This window comes from Mirounga leonina, unplaced genomic scaffold, assembly GCF_011800145.1.
Source record: "Mirounga leonina isolate KUSES-001 unplaced genomic scaffold, KU_Mleo_1.0 Mir_376, whole genome shotgun sequence".
Classification (NCBI taxonomy): Eukaryota; Metazoa; Chordata; class Mammalia; order Carnivora; family Phocidae; genus Mirounga; species Mirounga leonina.
Window position 1 is genome coordinate 2,170,303 of NW_023270718.1, and position 17,692 is coordinate 2,187,994.

The window sequence follows — 17,692 nt, forward strand, 5'->3', positions numbered from 1 at the left end:
AAGACACTACCAAAAAAACAAAAAACTCTCCTCCCATAAAAAAAAAAACACACAAAAAACAGGTGTGTTTGCAAGAGGAAGTATTGGATTTACATGACAGAAATCCCTTAGAAAGGGGCTTCCTTAAAACTGGTTTGTCGTGGGGCGCCTGGGTGGCTCAGTTGGTTAAGCGACTGCTTTCGGCTCAGGTCATGATCCTGGAGTCCCTGGATCGAGTCCCGCATCAGGCTCCCTGCTCGGCGGGGAGTCTGCTTCTCCCTCTGACCCTCCCCCCTCTCATGCTCTCTCTCTATCTCATTCTCTCTCTCAAATAAATAAATAAAATCTTTAAAAAAAAAAAACTGGTTTGTCGAACTCCGAACTCATAAGGGTGACGAGCACTTATTAGGTCAGAGGGGGATCCAAAGAGAGGGAAGTCAATTTTGGTGCAAACTACCTTTATTTATAAGGGAAAGTGTCCCCATTTGGTTATAAAACCAGCACTGGGTGAAGGCACTTGACTGGGGAGAGCTGGGAGACCAGTGTGTCTCACCCAGCCCTGGAGAGATGGGGGCAGAGGTGACTCCCAGGGAAATCCAGTGGAGGTGACACATCCCAGGCTCCCCTAGGATGGTGTGTTGGCTTGTTTTGAAGGGGTGGGAGGGGTTGGCAGTAGGAGTGGGAGGCACTTTGGACGGGATCTGATTTGGCAAATGGAGGAAGATGGGGGGAGTCTCTTGCCTCCAATGATTCCCAGCTTCAAGGTGATCTCCCATGGCTAAGGCAGTTTCTAAATGCAAGGCTGAGCTTCTCCTTCTCCTTGGGCTTCCAGGGAAGCAGAGAGCTGGAGGTGAGGACCCCAACCCTGTAGGCTTGGGGCCCAAGGAGATGCAGCAGTTACTGAGGGAGAGGTCTGGGGCAAAGGCAAGGCTGCTCCCTCCTGCCTCCCTTGGCAACGTCCTTCTGTGCAGCTAGACCTTATTCCTCTGAGTCTTCACCCTGGGAAAGAGCTGAGGGAAGGCAGGATCTTTAGACGCCAGGAACTCTCACTCTTTCATCCCACCCCCAACTTTAATGGAGTCACCTAATCCACCCCCAAATAGGTGGGCTGTTTCCATCCTCCCCTCCCTTCCTAACAGACTCCTTCAGCTGACTCCCAAATCACTCCAGAATCCCCAAGGCCCCTGTCACAACCAAGCACCACATGGAGCCTTAGACTCAGCAGCCCAGTTGATGAAATTGAGTTTTCCAAGTCTTCCATACTGCCATGAAAGAAACACCTGCTTCTCCCTACCACCATGACTGTCTCGTTGAGACCCACCGCCGCCCATCCCCAAACTAAAAGAATCTTCTCCCCTAGGAATATAATGGGATCTTCTGGTCTCTTCCCTTAACCTAGTACAACCTCCCTCAATTCTACCATCATTTTAATAATGGATTCCTCCTCTCCCTGCCCCCTGCAGTGTAACATAGGTTCCTCACCACTACACCAGTAATACACAATTCTTTAACTTCCCCTCGGTTACTAAAATGGGATTCTTCACGGCTTCCCTTGGCTAAAATACATTCTTCCTTGCTTCCCCAGTAATATAACTAGGGATGATAAAAAATATTTGACTGAGCATGAACCCATCAAATAACTAGTAAGGCAGTGAGTTCCCCACAAAGTACCACCAGGAAGGGGCTCTTTCTCCCCCAACTGTAAGGTCCTCATCTCCCCACAACCCATAATGGATTCTTCTGACCTCCCTTTCCCCCAGTGTGGACTGTCCCTTTTGCTCCTCTTTTTCCCAGAATCAACCCCTTTCCCCAAATAGCCCCAGGACGCTGTTACAATATATATCTCTTCCAGGCTCACCCCGAAGTAGTTACGGGGTACATAGCCCTCCTGGCCATGTAGAGAGGCCCACCACCAGTCCGTCTCCTCGGGTCCGTCCCTCCGCAGCACGGTGACTGACTCGCCCTCGCGGAAGGACAGCTCGTCCCCAAACTCCGCGCTGTAGTCCCAGAGGGCATACACCACCCCGTTGTGCATCAGCCCCATGCTCTGCTCCACATCTGAAACATAAACGGGCAGAGATTCTGAACACCCGGTTGGGGGTGGGGGGTGGAGGGGTTAGAACACTCAGGGACACAAGACACGCTGAGGACAGGGACAGGCCCTGGGATGTGGCATCCCGCCCACACATACACACAGCTGAGGGATGAGCCACCTGCAAAGGTGTGTACCCCTGTCTGGAGAGGGGTGCCAAAGCTGGAGTCACCTGCCAGGGACTGGCAGTCTCTGGAATTCGAGAACATCAGGGTGCATCAAACTTGGGCCTCCAACCCCCGAGGCAGGGTCAGTGGTCCCCATCCCCTCATGGACATCATCCAGTCCCTGTGTCACTCCCAGAGGTGCGGTCGGCTGCATACCGCCTCCCCCGGCCCCCCAAGCTGTACAGTTTCTAATCTCAACCCCTCCTTCCGATGGTACAGCCCTTCCCCCGCCTCCCCCTAAGTGCTCCCCCCTCCCCCTTCCCAGATGGTGAATCCACATTGCTTCCCCCTCCCCAAGTGACAAAATCTCCAGAGGATGCAATAACTTCTCCAGAGGGTACAGCCCATCCCCCACCCCCGCCCCGTTAAGTGGTAATATTTCCATCAAGAATTTAGCCCCTCCCCCTTCCAAATGGTACAGTCCACCCTGTTCCCTCTCTCCAGTGGTTTTAGTCCACCGGGTTCCGGTTCCTGCTCCCTTCCCAGCCAGGTCGGGTGTCCAACCTCTACTTGACCCTCACAGAACTCTCCATGTCGGAGGCAGACAGAACAGTCCAAGCTCCACATCTCATAGGCTCCCCCTCCCTGTACAAATGTGTAAGGGCCCAATGCCCCTCCCCGAAGCTTACAGTCTATTTCGTGCCCCAGTGGTGCAGTCCCTGTCTACCCCTGCTCACCCAGAAGCCCCAAGGCTCTCGTCCAGTTCCTGCCATTAGGTGGCACAGCAGGCTCTTGTGTGGCCCTAGAACATTGTCCCCCCCACCGCGATCCTAGAGCCTAACTCACTCCAGCTCTGTGATGTTCCTAACCCCACCCTATGATACAGTTTGCCCACCCACCCCAGGTGTGTAATACGGACAAGCCCTTGGTACAGGCTACCTACTTCCTCCCATCACCTGGTTAGGTGATCTGCTCCCTCCCCCCATAAGGGAAGCCTCGTGTATCCCCTCAAGTGGAAGAGTCCCCAAGCCCCTCCCCAGAAGCCATGGCCTGCTACCCTGCCAGGTGTGTGGCCCTGTGTCTCCCACACGGAGCACGGCCCACCTGCCCAGCCCTATGCCCGGTAAGTGCTATCAATGGAACGGCCAACTCCCCACGCCCGCAGGTGAGAAAGCAGGGGAACAGTGCAATCTCCCAAGACCTCTCTTCTCCCTACAGGTGTCCAGTTTGCATGGCACAGTGCCCGTTCCCCCCATCCCTCGAGGTCGGCAGTCTGCTCACCCCACACAGCCCGCTTGCACCTGCCAGCTGGGACGCCCTGTCCCCCTCCCCCGCAGGTGGTCCATCCCGCCGCCCTTCCTCTGTGATCCTGCCACTTGATTGGTACAGCCCCCGCGTCCTCTCTCCCGCGACCCGCAATCTGCCGCCTCCCTCTCCGCAACTGCCAGCTGGGCGGCCCAGTCCCCACGACCTCCTCCCTCCCCCAGAGGCGTGCCTCGCACCTGCCAGGTAAGTGGCGCAGTCAGCGTAACCCTCACGGTAGGGGTCGCACTTCTCGATGGCGGTGGCTCCGTCACTGAGCGTGGTGGCGAAGATTGCTGCGCCATGCTGCACCAGCGCCGTGCAGATGGCCGTGTCGTTGCACGACGCCGCGCAGTGCAACGGTGTCCTAGGCGTGGAGGCGTGCGTGGGTGGCCGCGCATTCGCCCGCTGGTGCCCCGCCCCGCGCCCCGCCCCGCGCCCCGCCCCGCGCCCCGCCCCGCGCCCCGCCCCGCACGGGTCAGGGTCAGAGCTCACCAGCCGTGGCTGTCGGGGGAGTTGACGTTGGCGCCGGCCGCGATGAGGAAGTCCACGATGGGGTAATTGGCGCCGCAGATGGCGTTGTGCAGGGCGGTGATGCCCTCCTCGTTGGGCTGGCTCGGGTCGTTCATCTGGGTGGGAGGGGGACGCGGAGGCTCAGTCCCCAGCGGCGGCCATCCCGCGTCCGCCGCCACCCCCCGGCCCCCCGCGCCTGCCCTGCGCTTTGGCAGCGCGCACCTCCTTCACCGCCTGCTGCACCACGTCCAGCTCCCCGGTCAGCGCGGCGTCCAGCAGGAGCACAAGCGGGTTGAGGCGCGCGCGGCGGACCTTGCGCGGGGAGCCCGCCTTCCGCAGCACCGAGCGCATCTCCTGGGGGGACAGGGCAGGGGGTGGGGGTGGGCTTCAGTGACTTGGGGGGATCGTTAATATACCCATTACTTACAGAGGAAAACAGAGGTTCAGGGACCCGGCGGCAGCCGCCCCAGTTCAACCAACTAGGCAGAGGTAGGGCTGGGATTGGAAGGCAGGGAAGTACAGAGCCTGAGTCCAGACGGCCATGGGGAAGGGGATGCCTTAGTTCTATAGCCTTTGATTACTTACGACAGTCAGGGAATCTGGTGAGTATAGGATCTTGGCCCCTGAGACCTGAAAGGAACCTGATGAGTTGATGATTCATAGAAGCCAGATTATTCAACCCGTCCTCAGTCTTACTGTTTTTATAAAACATAAATACTGTGAAACACACACGACAAACTGTGATTCTATAAGGTGATTTCATTCTTCTGTTCTTGATTTCAAGATCCTGGATCTCAACATTTCCTGGCTCCAACTTTAGGAGGGCTTGGGAATAGGCATTTTGGGTGTCAGTACCTGGCCCCTGCTTCTTCTGGAATGTTAATTCCAGATGTATGGAATGAGATTATTTAGCCTATTATTCCTTGTGTTTTCTTTCTTTCTTTTTTAATTTCTTGTGTTTTCTTATTTTTGATGTTCATGGGTCCTCCTACCAGATTCATTTATTCGGAGCATGTAGCATTTTTGTGATTCTGGTCTTTGATGTCGATGATTTCAAGATCCCGGAATTTGAAGATCCCAAGAGCCACGGATTTCAAAATTCTCTGAGGTTCAGCTATTTCAAATTTCCAATATTGTTGTGAGTCCAGGAATGCTAAGTTATGCCATGTCAAATTGCTGAAGACCCAAGATGCTGCATTCCCAAGATTCTATGATTGGGAACTTTAATGTTTTATGGTTAGAATTTCATTCCGACAGATTGGAAGGAGATACTTAAAATGTTAATCATGGTTCTGAGTGCCGTGATTTTTGGCCTCTTTATTCTTTTTTTCTATTTCCTCCTAGTTACTATGGTGTTTGTGTATTCTTTTCTAGTGGAAAATGTTCATTTACAATACAATTCTGGTTGGCACAGTTGGTACAGCATGAGATTCTTGATCTTGGGGCTGTGAGTTCAAGCCCCATGATGGGTGTAGAGATTACTTAAAAAAAAATAATCTTTAAAAAAATAATAAAAGGGCACCTGGGTGGCTCAGTAGTTAAGCGTCTGCCTTCAGCTCAGGTCATGATCCCAGGGTCCTGGGATCAAGTCCCACATCGGGCTCCCTGCTCTGCAGGAAGCCTGCTTCTCCCTCTCCCACTCCCCCGGCTTGTGTTCCTGCTCTCACTGTGTCTCTCTCTGTCAAATAAATAAATAAATAAAATCTTTAAAAAATAATAATAATAATAAAACTTGGGCGCCTGGGTGGCTCAGTTGGTTAAGCGACTGCCTTTGGCTGAGGTCATGATCCTGGAGTCCCGGGATCGAGTCCCGCATCAGGCTCCCTGCTCAGCAGGGAGTCTGCTTCTCCCTCTGACCCTCCACCCTCTCATGCTCTCTCTATCTCATTCTCTCTCTCAAATAAATAAATAAAATCTTTAAAAAAAATAATAAAACAGAATTCTGTATTTCAACATATTAGTGCACTAATCTGTAATTTTCAGATTCAAATGAGAAGAGTCTTTAATTTTCAGTTTTGGTGACTTCACAGATCACTTAATAACCACAGTCGGTGTCACTAACTTTTAAATTCTAAGATCCTGTTCTTTGAAACTCCGGCTCTTCAGGATTCTGAAGGTTCACTGCTCTGAGACTGAGAACAGGATTTAATTCTTGAATTCTGTGAATTTTCAAGTTTCTTTATGGCCAGGACTTTGTGATTCTATAAGGTGATTTCATTCTTCTGTTCTTGATTTCAAGATCCTGGGTCTCAACATTTCCTGGCTCCAACTTTAGGAGGGCTTGGGAATAGGCATTTTGGGTGTCAGTACCTGGCCCCTGCTTCTTCCCTGGAAATTGTTCGCCTCTCTCCGTCCATCCACACCGAGAGAACAGGACTGTTCCATAGACACCACCCACCCCCAGCCAAGACACAGGGACTGGAGCAAGTTTAGAAGGCGACCACCCCCTGGTCAAATGCTAACAAGAATAATAGTGGTTAACAATTAAGCGCCAAGCACTATTCTGAGCACTATATTCATATACTTAATGTTCACAGCAATCCTATGGTTATTCTCATCCCCATTTTACAGATGAAGACACCGAGGCCCAGAGCGGCTAAGTGTCTTGCACAACAAGGTCGCACAGCTGATGCATGCCATGCAGCTGGGATATGAACCAGGCAGCCTAGTTCTGCAGCTGGTGCCCTTTATCACAACGCCCACAGCCTCAGAGGTCAGAGACTTGCTCTTGCAATTCTGAATGAAAGCAGCTCTGAACAGCACCAGGGGACACCATGGGCCTGAAGTGAGAGGTCATTTTGAGTCGCCACTTCTAGCCATGGCACAGGCTTGCTGAGGTCTGAGGGGAGGGAGCGATCCCCAGAGAAGGCGGACATGAGAGACCGTGCAGCAGCTGGGGAGAGAAATGGTGACTGTCTCGATTCAGGCAGGCTTTTCAGGTCCTGGAAGAAACCCACTGACACACTCATTTCCGGGTGGTAAGACTCCAAGATTCCTGAAGAGATGCCCTTGAGGGCTGGTTATTGGGGGGGGCGGGCGGGGAGAGCAGAGAGAGTCTCTGTGTGGCCAAGACTTGTGAATGCCTCTCCCTAGACATTCTCCCTGTCTTCAGAACCCAGGCAACACCTAGATTAAAAAGACTACATTTCCCAGCCTCCCTTGCAGCCGGGTTCCTGACCCCTTGGAAGAGGCAGATGTGATGGGTGCAATTTCCAGGTCCTGTCCTAAAAGGGAAGGGGCGCTTCCATGTGCTAATAGAGCCCCGTGTGCTCCTGTATTACGTACCATGCTCTGCAGCTGCTCTGGTGGGCTGATCTGGGGCAGGGCCAGGGGTGGGATGAGAGCCGGTGGGGCAGGAGCAGGGGGCCCTGCCCTCGCTTCGGATCCCTCACTGATGGGCGACAGTTCGGGCTCAGGCCCCCCAGGCCCGCCGTGACGATGGAAGAGGCGGCTGATGATCTGCTGGTACTGCTTCTTGTGGGTGGGGGGCAGGGCTACCGCCGGGCTCTGCTCCATGGAGCCCCTCCGTTTGAGGGGCCGCGGTATCTCCGCCAGCACTCGCGCCACCTCCTCCAGCTCGGGCACTGACTGAGCCTCGGGGGGCAGTGCCGGCTGCAGCCTCGTGGGGCTCAGGGGCCGGGTTACGACGCCTTCATCTGCGTCACCAGCCTCCAGCACTGGCGGTAGCAGCCCCTCGAGCTCCGGCTCGGGCTCCAGCTCAGGGGGAGGCTTGGGCAGGCCTAGAAGGAACAAGGAACCCATCAGAGAATGGGTCCCTGGGAGAACCCCAAGACTCCCCTCTCCAAGTCCACAACTTCCTGACCCGTAGCCAGCATCCGATTTGCTGTGTGACCTCAGGGCAGTTCCTTGCTCTCTCTGTGCTACTTTCCATGGGCTGTGAATAATATATGATTGTGACGTCTCCCATTCATCAAGCACTTAGCACGTGCCTGCCTTACTGAATTCTCACCACTACCTTGTGAGGGAGCTACTGCTATCACTTCCTTATTACAGACAGGGAAGCTGAGCGTCAGAGAGGGGAAGTCAGTTGCCCAAAGCCAATGCGATTTGTACTCTGGTCCCCCTGACTTCTGAATCTTGTGCTCCTCCCATCAGATTGCCTTGACTTGCTGATATTCTTTTTTTAAAGATTTTATTTATTTCTTTGACAGAGAGAGACACAGCGAGAGAGGGAATACAAGCAGGGGGAGAGGGAGAGGGAGAAGCAGGCTTCCCGTGGAGCAGGGAGCCTGATGCGGGGCTCGATCCCAGGACCCTGAGATCATGATCTGAGCCGAAGGCAGACGCTTAACCAACGGAGCCACCCAGGTGCCCCACTTGCTGAGATTCTAAGAACTTCCTTGCCTACCCTCTCAGGCAGAATACTCTTGCTGGGGGGCGCCTGGGTGGCTCAGTCGTTAAGCACCTGCCTTCGGCTCAGGTCATGATCCCAGGCTTCTGGGATCGAGCCCCACATCGGGCTCCCTGCTCAGCAGGAAGCCTGCTTCTCCCTCTCCCACTCCCCCTGCTTGTGTTCCCTCTCTCACTGTGTCTCTGTCAAATAAATAAATAAAATCTTAAAAAAAAAAAAAAAAAAGAATACTCTTGCTGGGACTAGAGTCCTGGTGCCTGATGGTCTCTTGGTCTTATTTCTCTCTATCAGAGCTTCTAAAGCAGGTAAAAACAGTAATGATCACTCTCTACACAAGTTATTTCATTGAATGTTCCTCACAATCTATGAGGTAGATATTATTAATCTCTTTTCACAGATGACAAAACAGAAGTTCAGATAGGTTAGCTAATTTATCCTGAGTCATACAGCAAGTCAGCGGTGGAGAGGGGCTCAAAACCCATTTTGTTTTAACTCTAGGCCCTGTGCTGGTCTCACGCACACAAACATATTAATAATTGTTATAACCAATATAATAGCTATTGAGATCTTCCTACACGTCGGACCCTACTTCAACGACTTTATATGGATTAAATAATCTAATACCATAATCAGTAAGACGGGCTCTATCACCTTTTACACTCAAGGAAACTGAGGTCCAGAGAGGTTAAGTGACTTGTCCAAGGTCACACAGCATGGAGCCAGGCAGTCTGATTCAGGGTCCATGCTTAACCACCGTGCTATACCTAGCTCCTGAGCAAATTCCCAAGCTCCTGTAGCCTTGCTCTCTACAGGGACAATGTCTGGCTGTGATGGCTCCCCCAGCTGTTCTGGTCCCCAGCCATTTGTCCTCCCTCTAAGCAGCCCTCTGGGCCCCCCAGTGCTGACTCACCTTCGCTCACAGGGGGCCAAGTCTGTTGGGGAGGTTGCGGGGCAGGGGGTTGAGGCTGGGGAGGAAGCTGGGGCTGAGGGGGCAGCTGGGGCTGAGGAGGTGCCTGGGGCTGGGGAGGCAGCTTAGGTGGTGGTGCTCGGGAGAAGATGGGGGAGCCAGGGAGCATGGCCCTGCTGGCCCCATGCTCCCAGAAGGCATTCTGCAGCTTGAATATCATGCTGAGGGGGATGGGGCGCTGGCGCGGGGCACCGCGGGGCTGGGGGCTGGAAGGGGGCATGGGGATGCGGCTGACAGGCTGCCAGCTGCGGGGCAAAGTGCCTGATGGCCCCGCGGAGCCCAGCGATCTGCGGTAGCTGCCCACATCAGATCGCCTGTCGTTGGCCAGAGGCGAGACCTTGTAATTGCGGGGCAGAGTGGCGCTGGTGAGGTTGTCCTGGGGGAGAAAGAGGGAAGGAGGAAAGAAGGGGCTCAGGTGGGAGGAAGTTAGGCAGAGGGAATGATAAAGGAGGAGGGGGAAGGAGGTAAGGACAAAAGGTCAAGAAGGGAGAGAAGGTGAGGGAAACCAGAGGGAGTGAGGCAAAGGGAGTCAGGGAGGGGGTGGAAATCTAGGATAAAAAAGGAAGAGCCTGGGGTGGAGGGCACGGAGACTGGGGGTGCAGCCAGGAATGGGAGGTGGTCCTGACCGCACTGCCGGCCCCTGCCCACCAGCCTCCTCCCCAGCCACCCCTCACCTTGCTGGTGGCCCCCAGCCCATCCAGGCTGCTCTCTCTCCAGGGTAACAGCTGCAGGCCTGGCGAAGCAGGCCGCGAGAAGACGTCCAGGCCTGCGAGGCGGGAATCATTAGGGTCTGGGGGCTGCCTCTCCTGGCTCCCCCCCCCCCTGCCCCCAGCCTCCTACCACTCACGTTCGTAGCTCGCTGTCTGTGAAGGTTTCTTCTCGTATGCCACGTCCAGGTCAGACTCATTCCAGGCTTTGGGGGGCCGCCGGCGCAGCGTTAAGTCGTCTAGGGAGAGGTGGCGAATCGGGATGTACCGGGAGACTGGTCCCAGGCCTGCATCCTTCCCACCCCCCCAAAGGAGGCCCCCTCGTTCACCTTGAGCGCGCAGAGGTGGGGCGAAAGCGCTACCGCCCGCGCCCAGGAGGGGGCTCCCAAAGGCCACTGGCGCATCGTAGGCTGAAGTCTGGGGGCGTGGCGAGGGCCCGCGCTCGGGGAAGAAGGCCTGGGGCCCCTCGGCCAGGGGGCTGCCCCGCGGGGAACCAGCGCGGCCCAGGAAGTCGAAGGGCGTGGGGGGACCCTGCTGGCGGAGCGGGCCCGATCCGGGCCGCGGGGAGGGCGCACGGCCGAGGGAACTGCCTGTGCCATCGAAGGGGCGGGGCCGGGGCGAGGGCGCGCGGTCCAGGCTGCCGTAGGAATCCGGCTGCAGGTAGAGCGGGGTGCGCGGTGACGAGGGCCGGCCTTTAGGGGACAGCGGGCTGTAGGGGTACAAAGCTGGGGCGCTCTCGGAGCGTCCGAACGAGGTGTCTGCACCGTCGGTGGCCACCTTCCGGGGAGACCCGCGGCTGCTGAAGGGCTCGGGGACCGGGCTGGAGCTGTACCGGGACAACTGTGGGGAGGCCGGGACATTGAGGGGTCAAAGGAGACATTAGGAGGGGGGTTAGTAGATCAAAAGAGGTCATCGGAAGTTAACCTAGGGGAGTTGGACCGGGGCGGAGAGTCAGGCATAGGGAGCCCTGAAATCAGGGCTGAGGCTAGCCGGTACGGTGTCCTTCTGCCTCTTAGAAAAAGACCCTTTTCTTCCAAGGGTCCTGTGAGATGTCCATTTATACTGGTCCCCTCTTTCAAGTGCTCTTAAATAGCCCACGGCCTGTACAACCCAATGGGGCAGAACCCCAGGCAGAAAGAAGCTGGCTTTGGGGGCCAAGGTGGGGACCGAGGCGAGTAGGCTCACCCTAGGTGGGGCTCCAGCCTGTGAGCCGGGAGGCGTGGGCGAGTCTGACCACAGCGACTCCAGCTGTTTGGTCAGTTCGTCCACCTTGGCCGCCGCTGTGTCCAGCTCCATCTGCTTCAGGTCCATGTGCTTCATGGCCAGAGCTGGGCAGGTGGGAGTAGCGGTAAGGACCCGGGCCTCCGGGCAGCGCCCCGCCTCTACCCTTGAGGGCCTCTCCGGGGCAAGCCCCGCCCCCTACCCCAGCTCACACTGGAAGTTCAGGTCCAGAAGGTCCCTCGTGCTCTGGAATGCCTCGCTGTCCATGGTGCCGGCGGAAGCGGGGCGCCTGCGGAGGTGTGTGGGTGGGTGGGTGGGAAGCCTTCTCAGACCCCGCCCCCAGGGAACCAGGGGTCGTAGAGCAGACAGACAGAGCCTTGACTCTCCTAGCTCCTTCCAGTGGAAGCACTATGCCCCTCCACTTCCCTGGCTGGAAAATGCCCACTCCTTCAAATCCTCCTGGATGCCTCTGGACAATTCACTCTCTTTACGTAGCTCCTTGTCCGTCTTTCTAGGTCAGTCCTAATAAGCCTTGAATCACTCCTTCAACAATTATGCACTGATTACCTACTGTGTGCCAGGCATTTGGGGGAACAAAGGAGGCAAAAGTAACTATCAACTACTGAGTGCCTACTAGGGCCAGGAGACCCTATGCTAGATGTTAGGGATATCATTTCTTTTATGTTAGGGATCTTTTAATTTTTTTGAAGATTTTATGTATTTTTTAGAGAGAGAGAGCGAGCACACGTGCGCACAAGCAGGGGAAGCAGCAGAAGCAGAGGGAGAAGCAGGCTGCCAAGCAGGGAGGCCGACTTAGCACTCGACCCCGGGACCACTGGGATCATGACCTGAGCCAAAGGCAGATGCTTAACTGACTGAGCCACCCAGGGGCCCCACTAGGGATATATTTTTAAAAATAATAATTGTGTTGCCTACTGTGTGCCTGTGATAGTTGCTTGAGGGGATAATGAAATAAAATAACAACTATTAACTGAGGGGCCACGGCCTCCTAGAACTGTGCCAAAGGCTTGCATCCGATACCACATTTAATGGTCAAAGTCACAGTAGCAGGCAAAAAAATGGGGCTAAGAACTATTTGTTCAAGATCAGCTTGCAAGGAGTCGGCAGTATTAGGTTTCACACCTGGATCCAACTTGTTAGTCTAGGTCACCTCGACCAGACTTGGAAGAGTCCCAGAGGGCAGGGACCACTCAGCTTCCTCTCCCCAGAGTCGACCTTGTTCATGGGGACCCAGTGTTCACAGGAAGAACAGGGAGGTGGCTGGGGGTGGCTGGGCTGCTGTGGTCACTGGCTCAGTGGGAAGGAGCCAGGCCACAAGGAACCAGTCAAGCCAGCACCATCCCCATCCCCATGGTAGCCACCACGCCCGCCACCTCGGCCACCTCCCCAGGCTGCACCAACCGCTTAGCTTTGGAGGTGCAGGCGTGGGCAGCGGGGCAGCCTGGGACATGCTGATTCTGGCCTCTGTCTGGGAAGCCTCGGAACAGAACCTGTTGGGGCTGGTGGTTCATTTGGGTGTGCTGGGAGCGTGTGACCTTGGGCAACAAGTCCCATTCACTCCTCGGGCCTCAGTTTCCCCAACAGTGAAAGGAGGAGGCAAATCAGCAATTCTAAGAGGCCTCTTCAATCGCTCAGAGGCCTAGATTCTGAAATTTTAAGGACTTTGAGGTTGTTATTAAAGCTCTACAGAGCCTAAAACTCTCAGCTTGGGAGTCTCCTGTCCAAAAGTTCTGAGTCCAAGATTCTATCTTTGGAACATTCTAGAATTCTCCAGTTTTGCTAGCTTCGATTTCTCCATCTTCCTGCACCATGTTCTATCTATCCCAGGATTCCGCTGCCCTAAAAGTCTAGCTGAATGCACGGTCAGGGGAGTGGGTAAGATCACAAGTAAGGAGCCAGACTTCCAGGGTTCAAATCTGGTGGCACCACTGACCCTGACAAGAGTGCCTCTTGATCTGTAAAATGAAGCTATGGACTATAGTGAGGATCCAACTGGCCAGAAGGTGCAAGAGGAATTAAGGCTCTGAGAATTCAGGCCTCAGAAAGTATGGACTCCAGGAATCAGAACTCGGGGCTTTTAGAAGCTCAGATACACAGGAAACACTCTGCGTCTGTTAAAATAGGAAAACGAACAATTCTATGCAGCCTCCGGTGCCAGCATTCTGGCAGCGAGATGTTCTTTCGGGGGATTTCAGGGTTCCCAAATTTCTAAGACTCTCCGATCCCACGCTGACATCTTCTGGCTCTAAGGAAATGCCAAGGCTGGGCGTGGGGCCCTCCCAGGGCTGGCGCGGGCAGAGGGGTTGTCGGGGCCACGAGGGGGCGCTCCGGGTCACGGCCCACGGGCGGACAGCGCCTGAGCTCAGACCCCGGGAATGCGCTGCGGGCCTGGGCAGGTGCCTCACCTCCCGCGGCAGGGGAGCGGGGCCGGGCGGGGCGCAAGGGCGGGGCGCAGGGGCGGCGCGGGCCGCGCCTCCGTTCCCAGGCCTCAGCCCTGCACCTCCAGCTCCCGCTCCCCCTCCTGCGGGCTCTAGTCCACCCCTGGGTACCCTCTAACCCCAGCTCCCATTCCTCCCCTTCCCCTCCACCCCTAACTCTCGGTCCCCCGGACTCGTGCACACGGCCAGGCCAAGCAAGTTCTTCGGGGTTAAGGATCCCGGGGGCTTCCTGGAGGAATCATCATCCCCAGTGGGAACCGAGACAGAGCACCAGGCTAGGCTGGGAATACCCGGGTTGGACTCCTACATTTCTGTCCGGACAGACTGACGCTGGAAGAGACCCCACCCTCTCCGGGACTTGGTTTTCCCCTCTGTGGACGACTGTGGAACAAGCTAGGGCTTTCCCCCTCTCTAAGTCTCTACCCTGGTTATATAGTTTCTCTGTGCCTCAGTTTCCTGGTGTGTATGATGGGAGAATTAGTACCTTCTCCTCAGAAGGGTGTGAGGTTTGAGTGACATAACTTATGTACAGTGTTTAGAACAACGTAGGGCACCAAATAAAGTTCACACATAGGATTCTTAATTACTGACCTTCCTTGGCTGTTCTTTAAGATAACATAGGATCTACCACACAGTGAGGGCTCAAGACCCAGAGGAATCTTGTTTTTTCCCCAAAAGAGCCCTTTCAACTCTTTCTGAGTCTAAAAGCCCTGGGTTTTGACCTCTGGAGTCTCAGCTTCCTAAACCCTAAATTCTCCCTGTACATTAGTGAGTTCTGGCTCGTGGTCATGCCCAAAAATTCTGGCAGAGGGGTACATGTGCCCTGGAAGATCCCACAGAGAAGGTGGCAAAAGCCCAGGGTGTGGGCTCTCCAGCCTTAGTTTCCCCAGTGGAGTAGAGAGAAGTCATTGCCTGGGGTGGAGTCAGCAAGCCACCTTTGGGCAGTTGCCTGAGACCTCTGTAGACAGTGGGAACCATCTACCTACCAGCGCTGAGCCTGGCACGCTGTGAGCTCTGTCTTGGCAGCCATGGTTGGTTATTATTTTTAATTTCATCTCAGGCTATCACCGAATGCCCTTCAAGCCCAGACAATTAGGAAGTTCTTCCCTCTATCATCAGAACCCCCTGCCTTCCCCACCCCCTTGTTCAATCCCCTCACATGACGCATGGGGGTGGAGAGAAGGGGGAGACAGCCAGTCCCTGCCCTCCCCCGCTTCAAGGACAGACACACACCTCCAGAATTAGCCTCTATCCCTCCCTTATCTCCCACAGTACCTCAGGTCAGACAGATGGGGGTGGAGGTGACATTTCTCACCTCAGGGTCAGGGCGTGGAGCCCTAGGAGTGGGGGAGGTTAGTCAGAAAATCTGGTGGGAATGGATGGAATCCCGTCCCCCAGACAGCTGCAGAAGAAAGAGGAAGCCAAACTCTGATCAGCTCTGCTATCCGAGACAGCTGCTCAGAAGGGGCCAAACGCTAATCAACTCTACCTGTGTGACCTCTTAGCCTCAGTTTACCCCTGTCCTCTCTGTCGTGCCTGTGTAGTGCCCAGCCATGCAAGCCTCCCAGAATCCAATCCCACCTTCTGGAATTCTGCCCTGGGTTCTAGAACCCCCTGCAAACCCCAAGTATCTCCCACCTCCAAGGGGTAATGGGAGGCTCCCGCCCCCACGAGGGGGCGCCCTGGGGTGGAGGTCCCTCCTCTGGTTAGGCAGGTCTGACGCCCCAGTTAATGATATGTTGGGGATCTCGCAGCCGCACGCAGGTTGGAGAGCTGCCGTGGTCCCCCCTCCCCCGGCCCCCACCCCAAAGCCGGAAAGCGTAGGGAGCGCCGGAACCCAGCCTCCAGAGGGACCTCGGGGGCTTGTCCTGCTACATTTCAGGGCCCCGAGTTCCACTATCCCCATCCCACTCCTAATTCTGCCTCGAGACCTAGAGGCTCGGTGGAGAAAGCAGCTGGAGGGCGTCAGGGATGGCCGCCCTTTCTAGAGCCCCATCAGTCCGAGTCTTGTCATTTCTACCCGGGACTCAGGCATCTGATACCCCAATTCTCCTCAAAGACTCAGGCTTCTGAGAACACCCAATTCGTGGGATTCAGGAGTCCCAGCTCCAGCGTCTCCCCGGGACCATGGCGTCCGAGCCCTCCATCCCAAGAACTCAGGCATCAGAGTTCCCTTTACTTTTGCCCAGTAAATATGAGTTCTTTCCTTCGAAGGACCCTGGCATCTGCGCACCCCCAATTCCACCCTGGGACTCGGCGTCCGAGTCCCCTCCCAGGGACGCGGTGTCGGCCTCCTCCAGAGCCGCTGGACCCCAGGGGGGTGGAACTCACGGATCCCGGGGAGATCCTGGCACCGGGGGACTTCCTCCGGCTCCGGCTCCTGCTGCGGGGAGCGCAGGACGGGGCGGGGCAGGCGCCGGGAACAGGTTAGACGACGTGACTCCGGCTGGAGGGAGGCGGGTCCGGAGGGGAGGGGGAGTAGGGGTCGCCTCGAGCACCTTGGGACTTGTAGTCCTGGAGGGGCAGTACGCAGCCGGAGACGTTCCCATTGGGAATCACCCAAAGTCCATTTCACAGACAGAAAGGGCGAGGTCCGGAAGCCGAGGGCGACCGGACCACGTAGACAGAATCGACTTTAACCTCGCGGTGACTGAGGGAGACAGCCTCCTGAATCCCTGCCCCATCCCTCCAGGCTTAGTTTCCCCCTTCTAGAAAGATGTGGACGCCACCAAAGGGGTAGAAGGTTAGAGGCTGGGGAAGACTCACATGCCCTGCCCCTAAGGCGAGAAGAGAGCCTCGCTAAATCAGTATCCCCTCGAGTCTCTGAGCCTCGATCTCCCCGTCGGTAAAAAGGATGGGTTGGATCTTTACAGATTTTCCCAGCAACTGAGTCCAAAGTCGTAGGCTGGGACTACAATCCCCAGCAGCTTCCGCGATGGACGTCGGGCGGCTCCCCTCCTCGCGTCCTCTGGGAATTGTAGTTCGGAGCCCGCAGGGGCGGCGCCCGGGTGTCTCGCCCACGCTGGGGAACTGCCTGGTGATCCCCGGCTGAAGGAACGCGTCCCCTTCCCCTGACCCTCTTTCCGCTCTGGGTAGCCGCTCACACCCTGAGAAACGGGGACGCCCCAATTCTCGAATAGGATCCGAAATCACGGCAGAGGGGGAGGGAAGTGGCGCTGACACACCGGCCAGGAATGCAGTCGGGTCACCCTGCCTAGCCGCCGTCCCGCGGCTCCGCCCGCTGCCCCAAGTGGTGCGGTCTCTGTGGAAAGGGGCGTGGACGCGAACCCCAAATCTGTGTCCACGTGCCGCTGTTTACACGCGCCCCCCCCCACCCCGGCGGAGAAAGGGAGCTGATCAAGCCTTCTTCCCCCTCTCCCATCCTCCAAGCCTTCGGGAATGTCCCCCACGCACTAGACTAAGTCCTCGGGGGGATCTATCTGTCTCATTTGGTCCACAAACCCCGCCCCTAGCCCGCACCGCCCCACGCGTGTTTAGCTCGAGTCTGGAGGCCCCGCCCCGAGGCCCACAGGCTCCTCCCCCAACGTTTCCCGCTCCCTAGGAGTTCAGAAGCCCCGCCCCTAAGCTGGTACTTCACGCCCTCCGGAGGAATTATCCCATTTCTCCATTTTCCCACTTGTCCCACTCAAGTTCTGAATTTCCCAGGCATCTGGGCCTCCCAAGAAGGGATTGTAACACTGAAAGCACGGCCCTGCCAACCTAGACTCTTACCTGTCTCTTTAAGAATCTCAGACCACTCGAGCTTCCTGTCTCTTTAAGAGTTGGGAGCTACCAATGTGGCTGCCCCTTTAAGGCGACGTTGGAGCAAATAATGTCTGGGAGATTGGGGGGGATACCCGCAGGGACCCGGTGAGGCTCTAACTCCTGCCAAGCAGCCAAGCAGCTGCTTTGGGGAACACATTTTCGGGAAAAGACGTCTTCCTGGGTTATCTGCTCTGCACAAGTGGAAATT

General features: G+C 56.0%; 1 protein-coding gene across 2 annotated transcripts; it reads right to left on the minus strand.

The window, feature by feature from the left end:
- Nucleotides 1-400: 400 nt before the first annotated feature.
- Nucleotides 401-17,531, minus strand: PPP1R13L (protein phosphatase 1 regulatory subunit 13 like). Of its 2 annotated transcripts, XM_034986760.1 has the most exons (14): nucleotides 17,452-17,531; nucleotides 11,473-11,549; nucleotides 11,225-11,367; nucleotides 10,369-10,879; nucleotides 10,180-10,278; nucleotides 10,007-10,098; nucleotides 9,276-9,708; nucleotides 7,279-7,733; nucleotides 4,579-4,623; nucleotides 4,216-4,347; nucleotides 3,976-4,109; nucleotides 3,681-3,847; nucleotides 1,838-2,037; nucleotides 401-989 (listed from the first exon to the last, which is right to left on the minus strand). In XM_034986760.1, the coding sequence occupies exons 2-14, from the start codon at nucleotides 11,525-11,527 to the stop codon at nucleotides 951-953; spliced, it is 2,505 nt and encodes an 834-aa protein (XP_034842651.1). In that variant the 5' UTR covers nucleotides 11,528-11,549; nucleotides 17,452-17,531; the 3' UTR covers nucleotides 401-950. The 2 variants fall into 2 exon arrangements, with proteins under 2 accessions (XP_034842651.1, XP_034842650.1); XM_034986759.1 differs by lacking the exons at nucleotides 4,579-4,623; nucleotides 17,452-17,531 and adding an exon at nucleotides 16,051-17,170.
- Between the last annotated feature and the right edge of the window lie 161 nt (nucleotides 17,532-17,692).

What these genes read in the sequence shown, in the direction of transcription:
- PPP1R13L (XM_034986759.1), bottom strand. Translation starts at nt 16,268, where the DNA reads ATGGGAACGTCTCCGGCTGCGTACTGCCCCTCCAGGACTACAAGTCCC. An exon ending in GGCTGGGGGCCACCAGCAAG is followed by an intron (nt 9,709 to 10,006) that starts GTGAGGGGTGGC and finishes TTTCTCCCCCAG; the next exon opens with GACAACCTCACCAGCGCCAC. An exon ending in TTGGCCCCCTGTGAGCGAAG is followed by an intron (nt 7,734 to 9,275) that starts GTGAGTCAGCAC and finishes TGTTCCTTCTAG; the next exon opens with GCCTGCCCAAGCCTCCCCCT.